The following is an 18,254-nucleotide window of genomic DNA, read 5'->3' on the forward strand; positions in this document are numbered from 1 at the left end:
AAGTGGAAGGGAAGAAGTGTCTCCAAGGTCCCTGTTCTAAATGTGATTTCCCAGGTTGTGAATTGACCTGGGGACCCCAGTGTGCCTGCTGTGGGGCACGGTTCCTGTGTCCCAAGCTGCTGCAGCCTACAGAACCACTAGAGAAAGAAGAGGAGGAGCCTGACCTCTCTACTAAAGTGAGTTATGCTGGTAATCAGTCTGTCCTAATTCCAGAGGCCTCAGGGGACCCGTGTGCCCAAACCAATGTTGCAGACACGGTTCCAGACCCTCTCAAAGGGGACATCCTAATGGTAGAGCAGGAACCTCTGCTGGCGGAAACCGTGGCAAAAGAAGCACCTGATGTCTCTACCCCGGCGGTCAGCGCCGCTGCTTGTCCACCTACCTCAGCTATGGAGGTTGTGGAGGGCCCGTGTGCCCAAATGGACATTCTAGACTCAGGTCCAGAGCCTGAGCCGCCGAAGGCAGAGTCACAGATGTTGGAACCCCAGATGTCGGTTCCAGACAAGTTCCCGAGCAGGAACCACAGAGCCCAGAACCGCAGATTCCGGAATCACAGGGTAAGGTGTCTATACCCCCATCCTCTTTTGGTGATTCCAGCGACCAACCATTTGTGGTGATGTGCCTGCCGGCGGACCACTCATGCCAAGTCACTGAGCCAACTATCTCGGCAGATACAGAGCCTGCTGTGGGTCCGTGTGCCCTAGATGAGGTGTATCCAGATGCTGGTGCTTGCTCTGATGTGGGCCCGTGTGCAGTACTGTGGCCAGTCCGGTCTTCTACGATGGTACCAGCGGTCCCAAGCTTGGGATCAGTACCTGCCAACGACGACAGGGTTGAGTTGACTGCCCCAGGGGTGTCGGGTGTGAGCTCCCCGGTGATCGTGGAGCCTGGTGGCTCCAAAGGTAGGGTCACCCTGGCGATGGGCTCACCTCGTCATCGCGTCCTGGTGGAGGTGTCTTCCCCAGAAGATCTCTGCAGACCAGGGAGTGGATTTGACCTCATCAAGGTATCTGGTACAGCGGCCAGGAGCGACGCTTATCCATGCGCGAGTAATCTCCAAGCTTTGTCTTCTCAAGACACGGGCCTGCACGAAGACATTGTGCTGTCCACAGAAGATGTCACCGTTAAAGGGATTGCTGGAGCGGACAAAGACTGTGCTGAGACTGCTCGGGTAGTTGTGGCCTCTTCCATGCGCACGATGGAGCGCTTTGTTCGGCATGTGGTGGACCGAGGCAAGAGACTGAACCTCTCTGTCTCCCGCGAGACGAAACCGGAGGATCCGGCAAGGGTCAATAACCAGGACCTCTTACTATTTTTTCTGCGAGGGGGAGGCGATGGTTTGGTGGTAGAGACTATAACACCTGATCTTGAGCTCCAAAAGACTCACAGGAGTCAAGGTGGGATACCCTCACCCAATCAGTTAGGGGCAGTCCACTCTGAGACTCAGCTGGCCTCGGGTATCCACGCGAGTAAGTTGGGTACCGGTGAACAAATGCATGTTGTGTGTGATGTACCATTTGCAATGCATTTTTCATTATATAACTCCCTATTGCATGGTTGCTACCCAAGCGAAGTCGTTGGGATTCTACGAGGGGGAGAATGTAGCCCCGGTCTATTTTCCTGCTCTGAGAGCCCCCTTGCAGAGTGCCGAGGGATCGCGGGTGCCGCGGGAGGCAGCGACGGACCCGCCGGCACAACACGAAGATGGGGGTCAGTGCAGGGAGCGCTTGGAGCGCTCAGAGTCCCGGCGGCGCACCCGGCTAGCGGGGGCCACCATGACAGGTTGCGCGAGCGTATGAGTGATCGCGCATGCGCAGGGCCAGTCAGGGAGTCGCGGCGGCCCTTAGAGACTCGCGCATGCGCAGGAGAAGAGCGCACGTGGCCCCAATGCTATAGCAGCCTCCACGGGACTACAACTCCCAGGAGGCATAGGGAGGCATAGGGAGGCAGGCACCAGGTGCCTCCTAGTGGCCAATGAGGGCCCAGGATTCCCTGGAGGAGCATATAGATACATTTTGCGGGCTTTGGAGCAGGCAGTTGAAGCTGGGAGCAGGAAGGGGAAGGAAGGGTGTAGGGAGCAAGTGGCTCCTACACCAGGTAAGGTAGTTCCCCAGATTCCAGGCAGGCCCCAATCCCCACCAGGGTAGGGGGTAGGTACTGTGGGAGGGTCCATAGGTTAGGGACTCTTGTCAGTCTTGTCAGTGTCACGGCTGGTAGTGCTGTGAGCGCTGACAAGTAGGCACAGTGTGTGCAGTGCAGTGGGTTGCTGCAGGTTGAGTGTGTGTGCAGTGTGTTTGCTGCAGAGGTTAGGGAGAAGTTAACCAGAGGGGACCCGGGTGGGTACTGGAGAGGTAGTGTGGGTGCAGGGGGTCAGTGACCCACCTGCATAGGATAGGCTACCCCGCAGGCCCTAGGAGTTTCCCCTAAAGCCATTCAAGGTTGCTGTGCTGTAGGGACGGCCTATAGTACAGCGAGTGTCACGTTAGTTCACGGAGTCAGATAGGGACTCCATTGACGCTGCGCACCGTGCAGAAGGTTGGGCGCTGCTAGTCGTTGCGGCTGCAGAGGCCATCTTGGTGGGGTCTGCCCGGACGGTGGATCCTGGATGTCGGGCCGGAACTCAACGGATCCTTTACGAAGTAGTTGCAGATCCGAGCACTGGAGCGCTCGGCAGGTACCATATCATCAAGTGCACCAACACCGGTCATCAGGTGCTGATCCCACCTTAGGCTAAACTCTTTGTAGGAACACTGAGCGAGTGGTTACAAGACTGAGCCTATACCATATAGTACCGTACACGGATACGGTGTGGAGCACGCGGTAGCGGGACTGAGACAGTACTCCGTAAGAGGGTGGCTAAGCCACTACCGTTATAAGGACGGTACCAGTTATTAGGATATGTGTTATTGCTAATTGCATGTTAGAGTGATAAGGTTGCCATGCATTATCATATTACATAAAGTTGGTTGCATCACATGTGTGTGTATGTATTTCTTGCCCAGGGGAATCTCACATCACGGGGATCCTGGGTAAGTGGAGGCGCTGCGCTAAGTAAATGTATGAGTGTTACCCCAGGCTCCCAGCTAGCGGAGGCTCAGATCTCCTGGAGCCGCAGATGTTGTACAGCGACCAGTAGTTCCTTAGAGAGGGTTCAGAAAAAGGGCTACATATATATATATATATATATATATATATATATATATATATATATATATATATATATATATATATATATATACACATACAGTGGTCGACAAATCACCAAAAAATCTACTCGCCGAACAAAAAATCTACTCACCACCTAGTACCACACGTGTGCTGCTTGGGCCAATAGGAGCTCGCCACGATGTCAAATCCACTCGCCCGGGGCGTGCAAATGTATAGGTTTGTCGAACACTGTATATATATATATATATATATATATATATATATATATTATTTTTTATGCTTTCCAGTCCTTATATTATATGATTTGTTATTTCCAAGTATTTTGTCATATTCATAGTTAATTATGCTCATAGTTTTAATTTTGCATTTATGTTATGTGGTATTGGTGTTAGTTAGGGAGATTTGCGGACAATCCCATTGGCTAGTTTCCAGTGCCTCTACTTACAGTAATTGTATGGGCTTGGGGATTGGCCATTGGGTGATTCCATCAATTACTCCTGACTTACGGGTGTATATATACCGAGTCCTCCATTGTGTTGTCACTCCCTTTGATAAAGTCGCCCGAGTGTGACGTAACGCGTCAAGGTACATAATTGCGACATTACTGTAGAGGGAGAAAGGGGGTGGCCCGGTATTAAAGGGGTTGCACCCCATTTGGCCATCCCCTGACCTCACCAGGGAGACAAGGAGTTAACTGGGCTGAGGCCCAGAAATGTGATTTAACTCTTGTTATAACATGTAAATGTATATTCCCCTGTTCCCATGTTTTATTGTTATATTGGTGTCTGCATCACACATACACTGGGATCCATCCGGGAATACAAGGGTTAATAGTTCTTTAATGATTATAGCCCTTTGTGTAATTTTCCCGCTTTTTCAGGCACCATTTTGCAGGGTCCCATAGGCCGCCATTGGAGCTCCATGCGTTTCAATGGCGAATCTTGCTGTTTTGGTCCTGTTTCCTGTGAAGACCAGCAGATGGCGACCGAGAGGAGGAGCGGCGGTTTCCCATTGTAAGTCAATGGGCACATTGACTTCATTGGAGATTCCTCGTCGGAGATTCCTCGACGGAGCTTTCCAGGAACGAGTTGGCTGCCGTCCAAACCGCAAAACCGCAATCCTGGACCTCCGAGAAGGGTCGTACCGATAGAGCGGGTCGCGCCATAGGTTCTGATGGCGGCGGCAGAAACAGCTCAAGAAAACGTCTAAGTGTGAAAAGCTGAAATCTATGAATCCATATCTCCAGTTCCGGAGGGTCCAGAGGGCCAGGGTTTGGGGTACCTGTAGTCACTGCTCCGGCATCGCTGCAGAACCATCCTTGACCCTCTTGGATCAACCCGACGGAGTATGGACCCCCTTGAAAGTTTGGGACTTTTCCCATAGACTCCAATGGCGGCCAATCTCCATTGACCGGCTATGGCGGAAAAACTCCATTGACTTCAATGGCGGTGTTGCCCCGTTGAAAGTCTATGGCGGATTTCCCATAGCCGCCAACGGCAGCGGTTTGCATTGAAAGTCTATGGCGGCGAAGCCCGTTGTTTTCAATGGGAATTTAGTGAAAAACCGTGATTTAATTTACAGCAGAGTTTATTGTATTAAAATAGGAAACGGTTGTAGGTGTATTTGTGTAACTCCGGTTCCCGAGGTCCTAGCGGGTCGCAAATTGGACCACATGGTGTCCCAGTTTTGGCATTGAGAACTGGGAAGTTTGGACCCGCTGAGCCCAACGGAACCGGACATTTTAATATGTTGGTGTTTTACTAATAACACTGAATCCCTAGGCAAGGACAAGACCCAGAGGAAATTCCTTTGGGACAAAGGACAGCAGATGGCCAGGGAAGCGTCCTAATGTCTAGAGTTTAAGTGCTGTTCAAAGGAGTTTATCACCTCCACTGTTTACATGAGGGCAGAGATGACTCAAACCAGAGCAGTTTGTAAGTGTCACCTTTAACACCTCACAACAAAGAATATCCTGCCAGAAAACCCATCTGGCAGACTGGCTGGCATTCCTGATGCAAATGTGGGGCTACAGAAATGACACCCCAGAGTTCTAATGCGCATGTGCCAACTAGCAGGGGGGCATGTATCAAAATGTGTTCCCACGTTAGAGAGTGGCTACAGGTAATTGAAAACCAATCACCTGTACTTAATGTTAAGGATAGGGTTACAAAAGATATATAATCTGTGGTCAACCCTTTATCCTGTGTCTTCTGATACCATCTTGATTGTACTTGATTGCTGGAGAATTGCTATGCAACATACTTCTCATCCCCCATCCCCAAAGTAAGTGTACTTCTTGCCTGTTACTGTACTATATTGTGTGTTCACCAATCCAAAGGAATAAATATACTTTATTATATCTAAGCCTCGTTCAGTTCAAACCCAGTTATTTGGTGTAAATTACAACCTGTCATAGGCTATCGTGACAGGCTTGTAATTAACTGGTGGCAGCGGCGGGATTGAACTGGACCTGTATTACAGTGTACCGAGGGATACTGTAATATAGTGGGAACTCCATGGTAATTGCGAGTTGCTGGGTCTAAAGATATTGAACACACGGTAGTGCAACAAGTAACACAAGTTGTCACACCACCTCACTGCTGCGACCCAGAACCATGAGTGAAGAGGAAGGCTCATACCTCCTGCGGACTAGAACTCAGCTGAAGGACAAGTGCCGTGAATATGGACTGGAATATGAGAACCAGGCGGTCGCAGACATGATAGCAGCAATCATGGACCATGAAGCCCGGCTTGCAGAGCCTCAGGATACGGCTCAGCTTGCCCTTGTACAGCCGCCCGGAGATCAGGGAATGAACCCAGTGCCGGGGCGGCCGAATCCCGGGGAGGGGACAAGTGTACCTCCCGGGACCAGTGCAACAGGAGGGGCACTGGTGGCTGCGGCTACCAGTCCGTTTACCCCTGAAATGTTGGCACTGATTACAACGTGGGTAGACCGAGGGACAGCGGAGGAGCGGCTACAGTTTATCTCTATGGCAGTGAACAGACCCGCTTATTGCCCCCCGGTCCAACCCCGCAAAGAGGAACTCCAACTGGACAAGCACAGTCTCACCAAGTACGTGGAAGGCACTGATCAGATCGACAGTTTTTTAAAGAACTTTGAACGCAGTGCCGGCAGTACAAGGTGCTTCCCCAGCATAGGGTTGCACGCTTGGATCCGTTACTCTCCGGCTTGGCTAAGCAGACGATGATGGCGCTTCCAGAGGAGTATGCTGATGATTATGACCACCTGAAAGAACTATTGCTATTTCAGCACGGTTTTACCCCTGAAGCTTACCGGGGTAAATTCCGGCTGAAGGAGAGGCAGCCTCAGGAGTCCTACGTCACCTATGTGACCCGCATGGCTTTATACGGGATCCATTGGGTGGAGGGCTATGAGGCCAGTACTTACCAACGCCTGCTGGACCTCATCTTTCAGGAGCAGCTCATGCAGCAGTGCCCGCCGGCGGTGAGGGCTTGGGTGTATGACAAAAAGCACAAGACTTACACTGAGGCGGCGAGGCTGGCAGATGATTATGTGGCCAGCCGGTCCCTGATGCCCACCAAGGCACCAGCCAAAGCGGCGGCAGCAGCGCCGGCGCGGGCCAAGAAATCTGCTAATACCCCCCAATGGACACAGAGGCCGCCTGCGGGCAGCAGTTCACAGAAGGCGGGGGAGCTCCAGCACGAGCGCCGGGGCTACAACTGTTACAGCACTGGTCACCTCAGACCAGATTGCCCGGATGGCTTCCACCAAAGAACCAGGACCGGTCATGGAAACAACTCCCAGCGAGACGTCCCATGTCACCCCTATCCCGGTTTCATCGGTGCTCACAGCTAGGAGCGGAGGACATCTCAGCGCCGACTTGCAGCAGACGGACGGCCGGAGCAGACATCTCACCCCGGTCACAGTCGGTGACCGGCAAACACTCGGTTTGCTGGATTCAGGAGGTGCAGTGACCCTGGTCCGACCTGATATGGTCCGGCCAGAGGAATTGCTCCCAGGCCCTGGGATGCAGATCACTGTGGCCGACGGAGAGCCACGTTTCCTGCAAGTGGCCAGAATCTTTTTGGATTGGGGGGAGGGCAAGGGTGCGCGGGAGGTGGGGGTTTTACCTGGTTTGGATGCCGATGTTCTTTTGGGCAACGATCTGGGACCGATGACCTGCACCTACGACCGGGTGCCCAAGCCCGCTGCAGTGGCGGCGGTTACCCGGAGCCAGACTGCGGCAATGCCGGCAGCGGCCACTCCAGTCCCCCAGCCTTTGGGACCAACGTTAGCGGAGGGCGCAGAGGAGCCCGGAGAGGTAAGCCAGGATCAGTTGCAACCACAGGCTGACTTACTGTTCCCCCTCACCCTTCCCCATTCTCCGGACAATGACATGACTGGTGGGTGGCCAGACTTAGGAGCCCAGTTTAGGGAGGCAGTGAAGACAGACCCTACCCTGGCCGGCGTGAGACTTCGGGCGTCCGAATCTCAGGCAGGGGAGGGCACTGAGCGCTGCCTATGGCATAAGGTACTCCTGTACAGAGAGGAAGGGAGCCCGGGGATAGAGGAGGGGGTGACCGGTAAGCGACAGCTAGTAGTGCCCCAGGGGTACTGACAGCAATTGTTACGGGTAGCTCACTCTATTCCGTTAGCGGGATATCAGGGGGTCACCAGGACGCGAGCCCGGTTATTACAGCGTTACTACTGGCTGGGGGCATCCCGAGATGCGAGCAATTTCTGCCGCTCTTGTGATGCCTGCCAGCGAGTGGGTAAGGCGGGCGACCGTGTGAAGGCACCCCTGAGACCCCTACCGATAATAGGGGAACCCTTCCAGAAGGTAGCGATGGACCTTATAGGACCCCTTATGATTCCTAGCAGGTCAGGGAAGCGCTACATCCTCACGGTGGTGGATTTTGCCACCCGGTACCCTGAGGCGGTAGCGCTTGGCATCATAAGTGCCAAGACAGTGGCAGCAGCTTTGCTGAACATTTTTGCTAGGGTAGGTTTCCCTAGTGAGATCCTAACCGATCAGGGGTCGCAGTTCATGAGTGAACTGTTACATTGTCTCTGGGATGCATGCGGTGTACAGCACCGGCGCACTACTCCTTACCATCCCCAGCCAAACGGATTATGTGAGAGGTTTAACGGTACCCTGAAGCAGATGCTTCGGACCTTTATAGAGGCGGAGGGGAAAGACTGGGAGATTCACCTGCAGCTCTTGCTGTTTGCATACCGAGAGGTACCGCAAGAATCTACAGGCTTCTCCCCCTTCGAGCTACTATATGGCCGCAGGGTACGTGGACCTCTGGACCTATTCCGTGAGGGATGGGAAGGGGAGACTACTGCTACTGATGCTTCAGTGATTCAGTATGTAGTAGATCTCCGAGACCGGTTAGAGATGCTCATGGGGTGGCCCAGGACCACCTCAGGGCTGCTCAGACCAAGCAAAAGCAATGGTATGACCAGCATGCCCGTAGCAGAGAATTCATCCCAGGACAGCAGGTGCTTGTTCTCAAACCCACTCGGGAGAACAAGCTGATGGCTGACTGGACGGGACCGTACCCGGTTATCCGAAAGATGAATGATTGCAACTATGTTGTACAGGTAGCGCCTGAGAGGCACAAGTCATATCACATTAACATGTTGAAGGAATACAGAGCACCGAGTATGGGAGCAGTGCTGGCCATTTGTAGCCCACTGCTAGAGGATCCGGCGAGCAATGCTCTGCGTGATCTCCTAGGGGAGGCTAGGCAGGGAAACACTGTGGAGCAGGTAGAGATAGGGGCAGAGTTGAGTGCTAGGCAGAAGGGAGAAGCCAGGGACATGCTAGCTCAGTTTAGCGCCCTCTTCACTGACATGCCTGGGACCACACATCTCACAAAACACCCAGTGCACACAGGGGACCTGCAGCCTCTGCATAAGCATGCTTATAGAGTGTCAGCAGAGGTCAAGACAAGTATGGAGAGAGAGATAGAGGAGATGCTGACCCTAGGGGTAATTACTCCATCCCAGAGCCCTTGGGCAAGTCCGGTAGTCCTAGTTCTCAAAAAGGACAAGACCACCCGGTTTTGTGTGGACTACCGGTTGCTCAACGCTGGGACGGTGTCAGATGCTTACCCCATGCCCCGCATGGATGAGTTACTGGATAAACTCGCGGGACAAAGTATCTGACCACCATGGATTTGAGCAAAGGCTATTGGCAAATCCCCCTGACCTTGGAGGCTAGGGAGAAGTCAGCATTCATCACTCCAAGTGGCCTCTATGAGTTTTTGGTGATGCCATTTGGGATGAAGAATGCCCCGGCTACCTTTCAACGCCTGGTCAATAGGTTACTGGAAGGGATGCAGAGCTATGCCAGGGCTTACTTAGATGACATTGCTGTCTTTAGTAATTCCTGGGAATCCCACATAGGACATGTAGCTGCGGTGCTGGATAGGATCAGGGAGGCTGGGCTTACCTTGAAACCCACTAAGTGTATGGTAGGAATGGCAGAAGTCCTGTACTTATGGCACAGGGTGGGTGGAGGGCATCTCAAACCAGAGCCAGCCAAAGTAGAAGCCATAGTTCAGTGGCCTGTTCCAAAAACCAAGAAAGAGGTCATGGCATTTTTGGGCACCGCAGGGTACTATAGGAAATTTGTCCCATAGTACAGCGCCGTGGCCAAACCCCTGACTGATCTGACTAAGAAGCAACTGCCTGTGCTTATTACCTGGACTCCTGCCTGTGAAACTGCTTTCCAGGCCCTGAAAATTGCGCTTGCTGGAGCCCCCATACTGGCTGCCCCAGACTTTACCAAGCATTTTCTCATTCAGACTGATGCCTCAGACTTTGGTATTGGAGCTGTACTGAGCCAGGTGGGGGACAACGGCAGAGAGCACCCTGTGGTGTATCTCAGTCGCAAACTGCTCCCCAGGGAGGTGGCATATGCCACCATTGAGAAGGAGTGCTTGGCCATTGTGTGGGCACTCAAAAAGCTCCAGCCCTATGTATATGGAAGGGCTTTCATGGTCATCACAGACCACAACCCCCTGAGTTGGCTGCAGAGGGTATCAGGGGAAAATGCCAAGTTGCTGAGATGGAGCTTAGCTTCACAAGAATTTGAGTTCACCATTCAGCACAAAAAGGGCAGTGAAAACAGCAATGCTGATGGACTTTCACGCCAGGACTATCCCTCTGAGACTGAATTCATTAATGGTGCCAGCAGTGCCCCACTCCCCGTTAGGGCCAGTGGGCCACAGGTCACCCATTAAGAAGGGGAGGTGTAGAGGGAGAAAGGGGGTGGCCCGGTATTAAAGGGGTTGCACCCCATTTGGCCATCCCCTGACCTCACCAGGGAGACAAGGGGTTAACTGGGCTGAGGCCCAGAAATGTGATGTAACTCTTGTTATAACATGTAAATGTATATTCCCCTGTTCCCATGTTTTATTGTAATGTCTGGTTATATCGGTGTCTGCATCACACATACACTGGGATCCATCCGGAAATACAAGGGTTAATAGTTCTTTAATGATTATAGCCCTTTGTGTAATTTTCCCGCCTTTTCAGGCACCATTTTGCAGGGTCCCATAGGCTGCCATTGGAGCTCCATGCGTTTCAATGGCGAATCTTGCTGTTTTGGTCCTGTTTCCTGTGAAGACCAGCAGATGGCGACCGAGAGGAGGAGCGGCAGTTTCCCATTGTAAGTCAATGGGCCCATTGACTTCAATGGAGATTCCTCGACGGAGCTTTCAAGGAACGAGTTGGCTGCCGTCCAAACCGCAAAACCGCAAAGCGGATACTTTTTCTAAAAGAGTGCTTTGATCACTGTTAGTCAAGTTCAACGTTCAGTGGCGTAGGAATAAACAGTTCTAGAGCACCTAGAAATAAAATTCTTTTTGCCCCTAGTTCCTAGACCTCCCCCCACTCGACCACCACCGGGTCCCCGAATCCTGGACCCCCGAGAAGGGTCGTTCTGATAGAGCGGGTCGCACCATAGGTTCCGATGGCGGCGGCAGAAACAGCTCAAGAAAACGTCTAAGTGTGAAAAGCTGAAATCTATGAATCCATATCTCCGGTTCCGGAGGGTCCAGAGGGCCAGGGTTTGGGGTACCTGTAGTCACTGCTCAGGAATCGCTGCAGAACCATCCTTGACCCTCTTGGATCAACCCGACGGAGTATGGACCCCCTTGAAAGTTCGGGACTTTTCCCATAGACTCCAATGGCGGCCAATCTCCATTGACCGGCTATGGCGGAAAAACCCCATTGACTTCAACGGCGGCGTTGCCCCGTTGAAAGTCTATGGCGGCGGATTCCCATAGCCGCCAACTGCGGCGGTTTGCCATTGAAAGTCTATGGCGGCGAAGCCGTTGTTTTCAATGGGGATTTAGTGAAAAAACGTGATTTAATTTACAGCGGAGTTTATTGTATTAAAATAGGAAACGGTTGTAGGTGTATTTGTGTAACTCCGGTTCCCGAGGTCCTAGCGGGTCGCAAATTGGACCACATGGTGTCCCAGTTCCGGCATTGAGAACTGGGAAGTTTGGACCCGCTGAGCCCAATGGAACCGGACATTTTAATATGTTGGTGTTTTACTAATAACACTGAATCTCTAGGCAAGGACAAGACCCAGAGGAAATTCCTTTGGGACAAAGGACAGCAGATGGCCAGGGAAGCATCCTAATGTCTAGAGTTTAAGTGCTGTTCAAAGGAGTTTGTCACCTCCACTGTTTACATGAGGGCAGAGATGACTCAAACCAGAGCAGTCTGTAAGTGTCACCTTTAACACCTCACAACAAAGAATATCCTGCCAGAAAACCCATCTGGCAGACTGGCTGGCATTCCTGATGCAAATGTGGGGCTACAGAAATGAGACCCCAGAGTTCTAATGCGCATGTGCCAACTAGCAGGGGGACATGTATCAAAATGTGTTCCCACGTTAGAGAGTGGCTACAGGTAATTGAAAACCAATCACCTGTACTAATGTTAAGGATAGGGTTACAAAAGATATATAATCTGTGGTCAACCCTTTATCCTGTGTCTTCTGATACCACCTTGATTGTACCTGATTGCTGGAGAATTGCTATGCAACATACTTCTCATCCCCCATCCCCAAAGTAAGTGTACTTCTTGCCTGTTACTGTACTATATTGTGTGTTCACCTATCCAAAGGAATAAATATACTTTATTATATCTAAGCCTCGTTCAGTTCAAACCCAGTTATTTGGTGTAAATTACAACCTGTCATAGGCTATCGTGACAATTACGTCATCACGCAAGTGCACGCTTTACGGCCGGAGCGTGCAGTGATTCAAATATGTGTCCCATTTGATAAGCAACATATATGTATTGTGATGCCCACACCACGTTGCAGTTTCTTTTATCCCAAATAAGGCCGGAAACACTATTTCTATTTACGTAGGGTTTATTTACAGGGGTTAAGTAACATATTAGCAGGCCCACTGTCCCTTTAAGAAAACCAAACCAAAATCAAAAGCATAAATAAATACCTATCACTGTCAGGGAACTAACTGACTTCTTCAGGCCCTTACCATTAGGGCTGCCAGCTAAGCCGATTGTCAGACTTAAAACATATACATTCCATACAAAGTCTCTGCAGATAATAATAAAATGTTTGCCTTATCTGTTTAGTCCAGGGTTTGGAACAGACGTCTTCCACTTCAGCACGGACTCTGTTGTCCATTTTTCTCTGGGGAACTTGGCCCCTACATTGAGCCCAGAGAAACCCCTCTGTAGGTCCTCTGTACCAGCTTTTTTAATCAGCTTCCATTAGCTGAGCAGCCCCTCTGTCTCTCCCCCTTCTCTCGGGAAAAACAAACAGTCTCTCACTCTCTGTGGCAGCATGACATCACTCTGTGTTTGCCTTAAACACTTCCTTATTCACTGAGGGAGTCCATCCTGATTAATTAGCCAGCAGGTAAACAGCCATTCCAGAGAGGATTAACTCTGTGTGAGCTGGAAAGCACACTTACTGCACTGTTCCAGCAGCTAGAGATACCTGATGGTATCACAGTATATACATATATCTAATGCAACTGGAACTGCAATTAGAAGGATAGCCCCACTCTTAGGATAGTCAGCAGTTGAAATCTACAGAATATCAGAAGGAACTATCCACAGATTATCTTTATATAAAATAGTTATTCTAAGTGCACTGCATTTAGTCTCTTGAAATGAGGTTTAGGACTTTATGCTACTTATTTATACATTTGACATAGAGCATGTGGTGTCTGAGAACCGGATCCTTTTGGACATTGTGCATGATACATACTGTATCCCACTATATCCGATATTGGAGGCTACATGTACAGTGGTATAGAACAGAGAAGAGACTTCCGGTGGGCAGGCCCTAGCAATGGCCGCACTTTAGAAGAGCCCTTAGATAGCCTCCTAAATTATCGAAAAAAGGATCAATTCCACCACGAATAGGGAGTAAGGACAAGAAAGAAAGGTGAACAAGAGAGAAGGGGAAGGCTAACAAGAGAACAGGGCAGATCACCGGAGGACAGGTCGGGCAGCAAGCCAGGCAGAGACTGCGGACACTGAGGACCAGGGAGTGAGTAGAGGCAAACCGCGCGGGCACACAGTGCAGAGGTGAGTCATCAGCTGCAAGAGTGATGAGGACGCCACACCGGCTAGAGGACGCCCTGACGGTGTCAGCGGGAACGGAGCCAGCAAGGTCTGAGAGCACCGAAGAGTCGCTAGGGAGAGACATGGGCACACACACGCGCAGACCCACGGCCAGCGGGACACACGGACGCACAGGCTGCCAGGGCGGAGGTGCGAGGGGAAGATGGCAGCAGCCACACCAGAGCGAGACCAGGGAGCGTGCGCACCAGCCGGCAGGCATCAGTGCGGGGCTGTGGCTGATCAGCCGGAGAGGTAAGGAGGAGGACCTGTTGGGATAACCCCTCCCCCCCTCGCACCAAACAGACACTGCAAGCAAAGCAGCTGAGTAGGTCAGAGGCAGGGAGATCTGGAATGGAGCCAACAAGGAGACAGACTGACGGAGGCAGGGGAAAGCCCATAAAGTTATCTAGAGAAGGCTGCACTTGGCGGTCACAGACCTGTATACCCCTGGGCCCCAAGGGATCACAGTGGGGGCGGCCATCTTAGACCAGGCCGCAGTGGGATCTCCCCCACCCCCAACAAAACAAAGGCACTCAATCTACAAACCAACTGCATGCACAATAGCTAAGCGTACAGCATAGACCTGTGAGCAGAATAAAGTGGAAGGCAAACGGAACATTTTAAAAAGGACAAATTCATAGATAAAGCAATCACCAGCAGCAAAAAGATTATTAAGCAAAAAGACAAAGATACAAAAAAAAAAACACTTGGCCCCAGAGCCACAATCGCCAGATAGATCTGAAAGAGGAAACACATCACCGATACCCCAAGAACAGGAAATGACTTCAGCGGAGGCCATAACCAGAGAAGTGCTGAAACTGATCTCCCCTCTCTTTGAGGAGAAAATATCAGACCTTAAAAAAATCATACAAAGATGCAGTCACAGCTGGGCTCGCACGGGCAGAGATTGGAGGAGTTGGAGAGCAGAACCGTGGAGTGTAAGAGAGAAGTCCAGCAGCTGCAAAGCAAGGTCGAGGCACAATCTAAAACCATAGTATCTATACAGGAAAAAATAGATAACCTAGAACAGGGGCGCGCAAACTTTTGTTGCACCCCCCCCCCCGTGCCTGCTCTCTTCCTTGGTGCGCACCCCCCTCCTTACCTCGCGCAGGGTCGTGTGACGTCACGTGACCCGCGGCGTCATTTGACAACAAGTTACCGTGACATTACATGAGCGTTGCCATGTTAACGCGTCCTGGTGCCGGCTGAACCTCGGTAGAACCTAAGTAGAGGTTGCAGAGGCCTTGCGCGGTCCCCCAGCATTTAATGTAAATGCCTGGAGGGGAGAGCGCGGGACCTCCGCAACTGACCGCCCCCCCCCAAAAAAAATCTCGCGCCTCCCCCAGTTTGCGCACCGCTGACCTAGAAAACAGAAGCCGCAGAAACAACCTACACATAATAAAGATTCCAGGAACTATGAAAGGGACAAGTTTGATCCAGATGCTATCAAAAGGGCTACCGCAGGCGCTGGAAATGCCAAGCTCAGCAGAAGATCTGAAGATAGAGATAGCTCATAGACTGGGACCAGAGTGAGACCAAGACAAAGTCAGATCGAGACGGGTCATCACGAGGTTCCTAAACTATGCAGACAGAGCAAATGTGCTGGCAGCCCACAGGAAAAAAAGTCAGAGCTGTACTACAAAGGCAACAAACTAATAATCTTTCAAGACTTCGCGGTATGTTTCACAAAAAAGGAGAGCGTTCTCCCCAATATGCAAAGAGCTATACCAGCATGGAAACAATTCGAATTACTCTACCCGGACAAACTGAGAGTCACGGAAGGATCCAAGACTCTTCTATTTGAGTCACCAGAAAAAGCGCAAGCACACTTCAAAGACCAAATCCACCACTACAAGATGCATGAAGCAAACTAAAGGCAATTCCGGTAAACTTGGGCTGCCAAAAGCCAGCTAAGTCAGCCTGATGGATGAGAAGCCACAGGAATTGCTGCACAAAGTCCACAGTTGCAGCCTGTTGCTGTTTAAGCTGGACCAAACACGAAATTACTGAAAAAGCCAACCAAACACTCAACCAAAATCAAAACTTCTTTCAACACAAAAACGCCAAAACAAGAAAGTCCAGGTGGATTCTGAGGCTCAATTAGAGTTAATTAACAGAATGTAAATATATTTTTAAATACTAAAAGATGTAGTCCTTTCCAAACCAAAATGAGAGCTTTATTGTAGAGGTGGAATTAATTTATGGGCTAATGATTTGGAGATAGCAAAATAAATAAGCCCTTCATATAAATGCATAATCTTTACAATTGAAATCCAGTGTTGAAGGAGAAAAACTCACTTATTTGTTGCTGCTGGAGGAAGGTTAGGATCCTCTGGTGTGCGGTCCGCTGATTTGGCACAAAAGTAGGTAGAGTTTGTGTCGCACCACCATGGCAAAAATGAGGTAGAGATGGTAACTCCAAAAATAGTTTATTTGATCATAAAAAATGGGCAAAAATGGGCCAACATGTTTTGCGCTGCAAGCGCTTTGTCAAGGTCCCTCTTGAGTGGTGGGACCCAATATTCCAAGGTTATGTCCCAAATATGGATCGGACCAGGTTCCTGCTAATTATTGGGGACATAGTGGATCACTGGTGGGCAGAAGGGGAGTTCTCCGCAGAGGAGGCTGCCGAAACTATTAGAAGAAGAGAAAAGGAGATCAAGCTGGGGGCCATACAACTCACAGGCTTAGTTGTAAATTTTTCTACACAACCCACCCAGGAACCGTTATTCTGTGTACTACCAGGGCAGGCCTATGGCCGTAAATTGACCAAGCTCAGTCGGGCTGACCGGTTAATAGTTCAAAGATTTAGACAGTCCTATGTGTTTGATTATCCCTATGTCCCCAAGCCCATCATGCGGGAGATAGAGGCTAACCGGAAGTCATGGCTGAGGGATGCCATAAGATCCTATTTGACCTCTAAGTGTATCTATTCCATTTTCCAAACTGAAGAGAGGGTCAGTTATCTAATGGGGATATGGAGGATAGGTAGAGGCATCTACATGGACAGGGTAGAGTACCTGTCTGAGCGAGCTCCCAAGAAGGTGTACTCGGTCACCGTCCCTGACCATGAGGGCAGGCTAGTTAATAAAACTAACCCTTCTACTTATTGCCTCATTACTGTGTTACCGTACTGTTATGAACTGTATGCATTGTGTTGTTATGTTATGAAAAATGTTATGCATGTGTTACAAGCTGAAGGATGGTACACCAAATTTAGGTTCCAAGCGGGGACGTTGGATATTCCACCAGATCGAGAGTATAGCCATGTCTGGTTTTGGCTACTAATCTGCCCTGCCTAACTTTTGTAAGTCATGGTACAGTGCAGGCAGAGTTAGGCCCAATCTGGGTTTTCCCCTGCAGTCAGCAGCTCCATTGAGTGACGGGGGGGGGGGGAAGGCGGGGGAAGGCCTGTGTTCTGCTCAATCCTGGGCTCCGACCTTGGACCCTCCCCCAGGGTACTTAAGGGGCTGCACTTCCCATATGTAATCAGTCTTCGCTCCCCTGAGAGAGACTTGTCCTGCCTCTGAGTGCAATCTATCAGGAGGAGTTTCCGAGTGCTCTCCTGCAGGGATTGCCTCCAGCACTCTTGGAGCCTTCAGGGGATGGAGGCGCTGAACCACCGAGAGAAGGACTAAACATCACCTCAAAAGCCTGTCCTGTTTTCCCCATACCACTGGCGGAAGCATCTTGTGAACCAGCAGGTACCAAGCACTACACACCCTGTAACAGACAGATCTCCCAGAGGGTGGGGGAAACGCCGTTGCATTTAAAAAAAATCTAGACCTGTACCACCACAAAAAAGTGGCAGCCACTAGATAGTCTGATTCAGGGCATTAATTACCCGTCAATGCCTCTCAGAGCTGAATTAATGCTAATCACTTGTTTCTCAGTAGGGCCAAGTCCACTGTGTGCTCTTGGTACACCCTTTCTCAGCCTAGGGCACCACCTTGTAAATCATGGCCTTGATCACGATGCATGCCTTTGGCTAAAGAGCTGCTGGTATGGAAGGGCCTTGGCTATACTAACCCTTGTGGTTGGTCCGGGAGCCAACACACTCCTTGACCAGCCCTTGTTGCAGTCTCTCCGGGTTGCTTCTGCCCCTACTCCATGTACCCTACTGAAAGGTGTCTTGTGGCAGAAAGCTGCTTAGTAGATATGACCCATTGTCTTTACCTGAAATTTATTTTTTTATGAAAATCAGTCTTCATCGCTGTATACATATTTATTTTTATTCATAAAATGTTTTACCAAGAAGTAATACATTGAGAGTTACCTCTTAAATTGACAAAAAAAAAATGTATAGGAAATTGTTGCTTCAAAAGGCATGTTTGAACTTGGCAGATGCCAGATGAGGCATTGTAAGAGTTTAAAGAGGCACTCCTGGGGGCACTTTGTTCTGTTTTTAATCATGGGGTCTCCAGAGCTGATAGCAGAAGGAACACAGGGCACAACGGATTTGGAAATCTAAACT

The 18,254-nt window shown here is 50.4% G+C and overlaps 1 protein-coding gene across 1 annotated transcript in view; it reads left to right on the plus strand.

Moving 5' to 3' along the window:
- The first annotated feature begins 2,252 nt into the window (after nt 1–2,252).
- The window catches only part of LOC142493334 (uncharacterized), a 52,127-nt gene continuing 36,125 nt past the window's right edge, over nt 2,253–18,254 (plus strand). The window contains exon 1 of the mRNA XM_075597162.1: nt 2,253–2,674. Within this exon, the coding sequence (XP_075453277.1) occupies nt 2,606–2,674 (69 nt within the window). The 5' untranslated portion in view covers nt 2,253–2,605. The remainder of the gene's footprint in view (nt 2,675–18,254) is intronic.

Source organism: Ascaphus truei, chromosome 4 (assembly GCF_040206685.1).
Source record: "Ascaphus truei isolate aAscTru1 chromosome 4, aAscTru1.hap1, whole genome shotgun sequence".
NCBI classification, from domain to species: domain Eukaryota; kingdom Metazoa; phylum Chordata; class Amphibia; order Anura; family Ascaphidae; genus Ascaphus; species Ascaphus truei.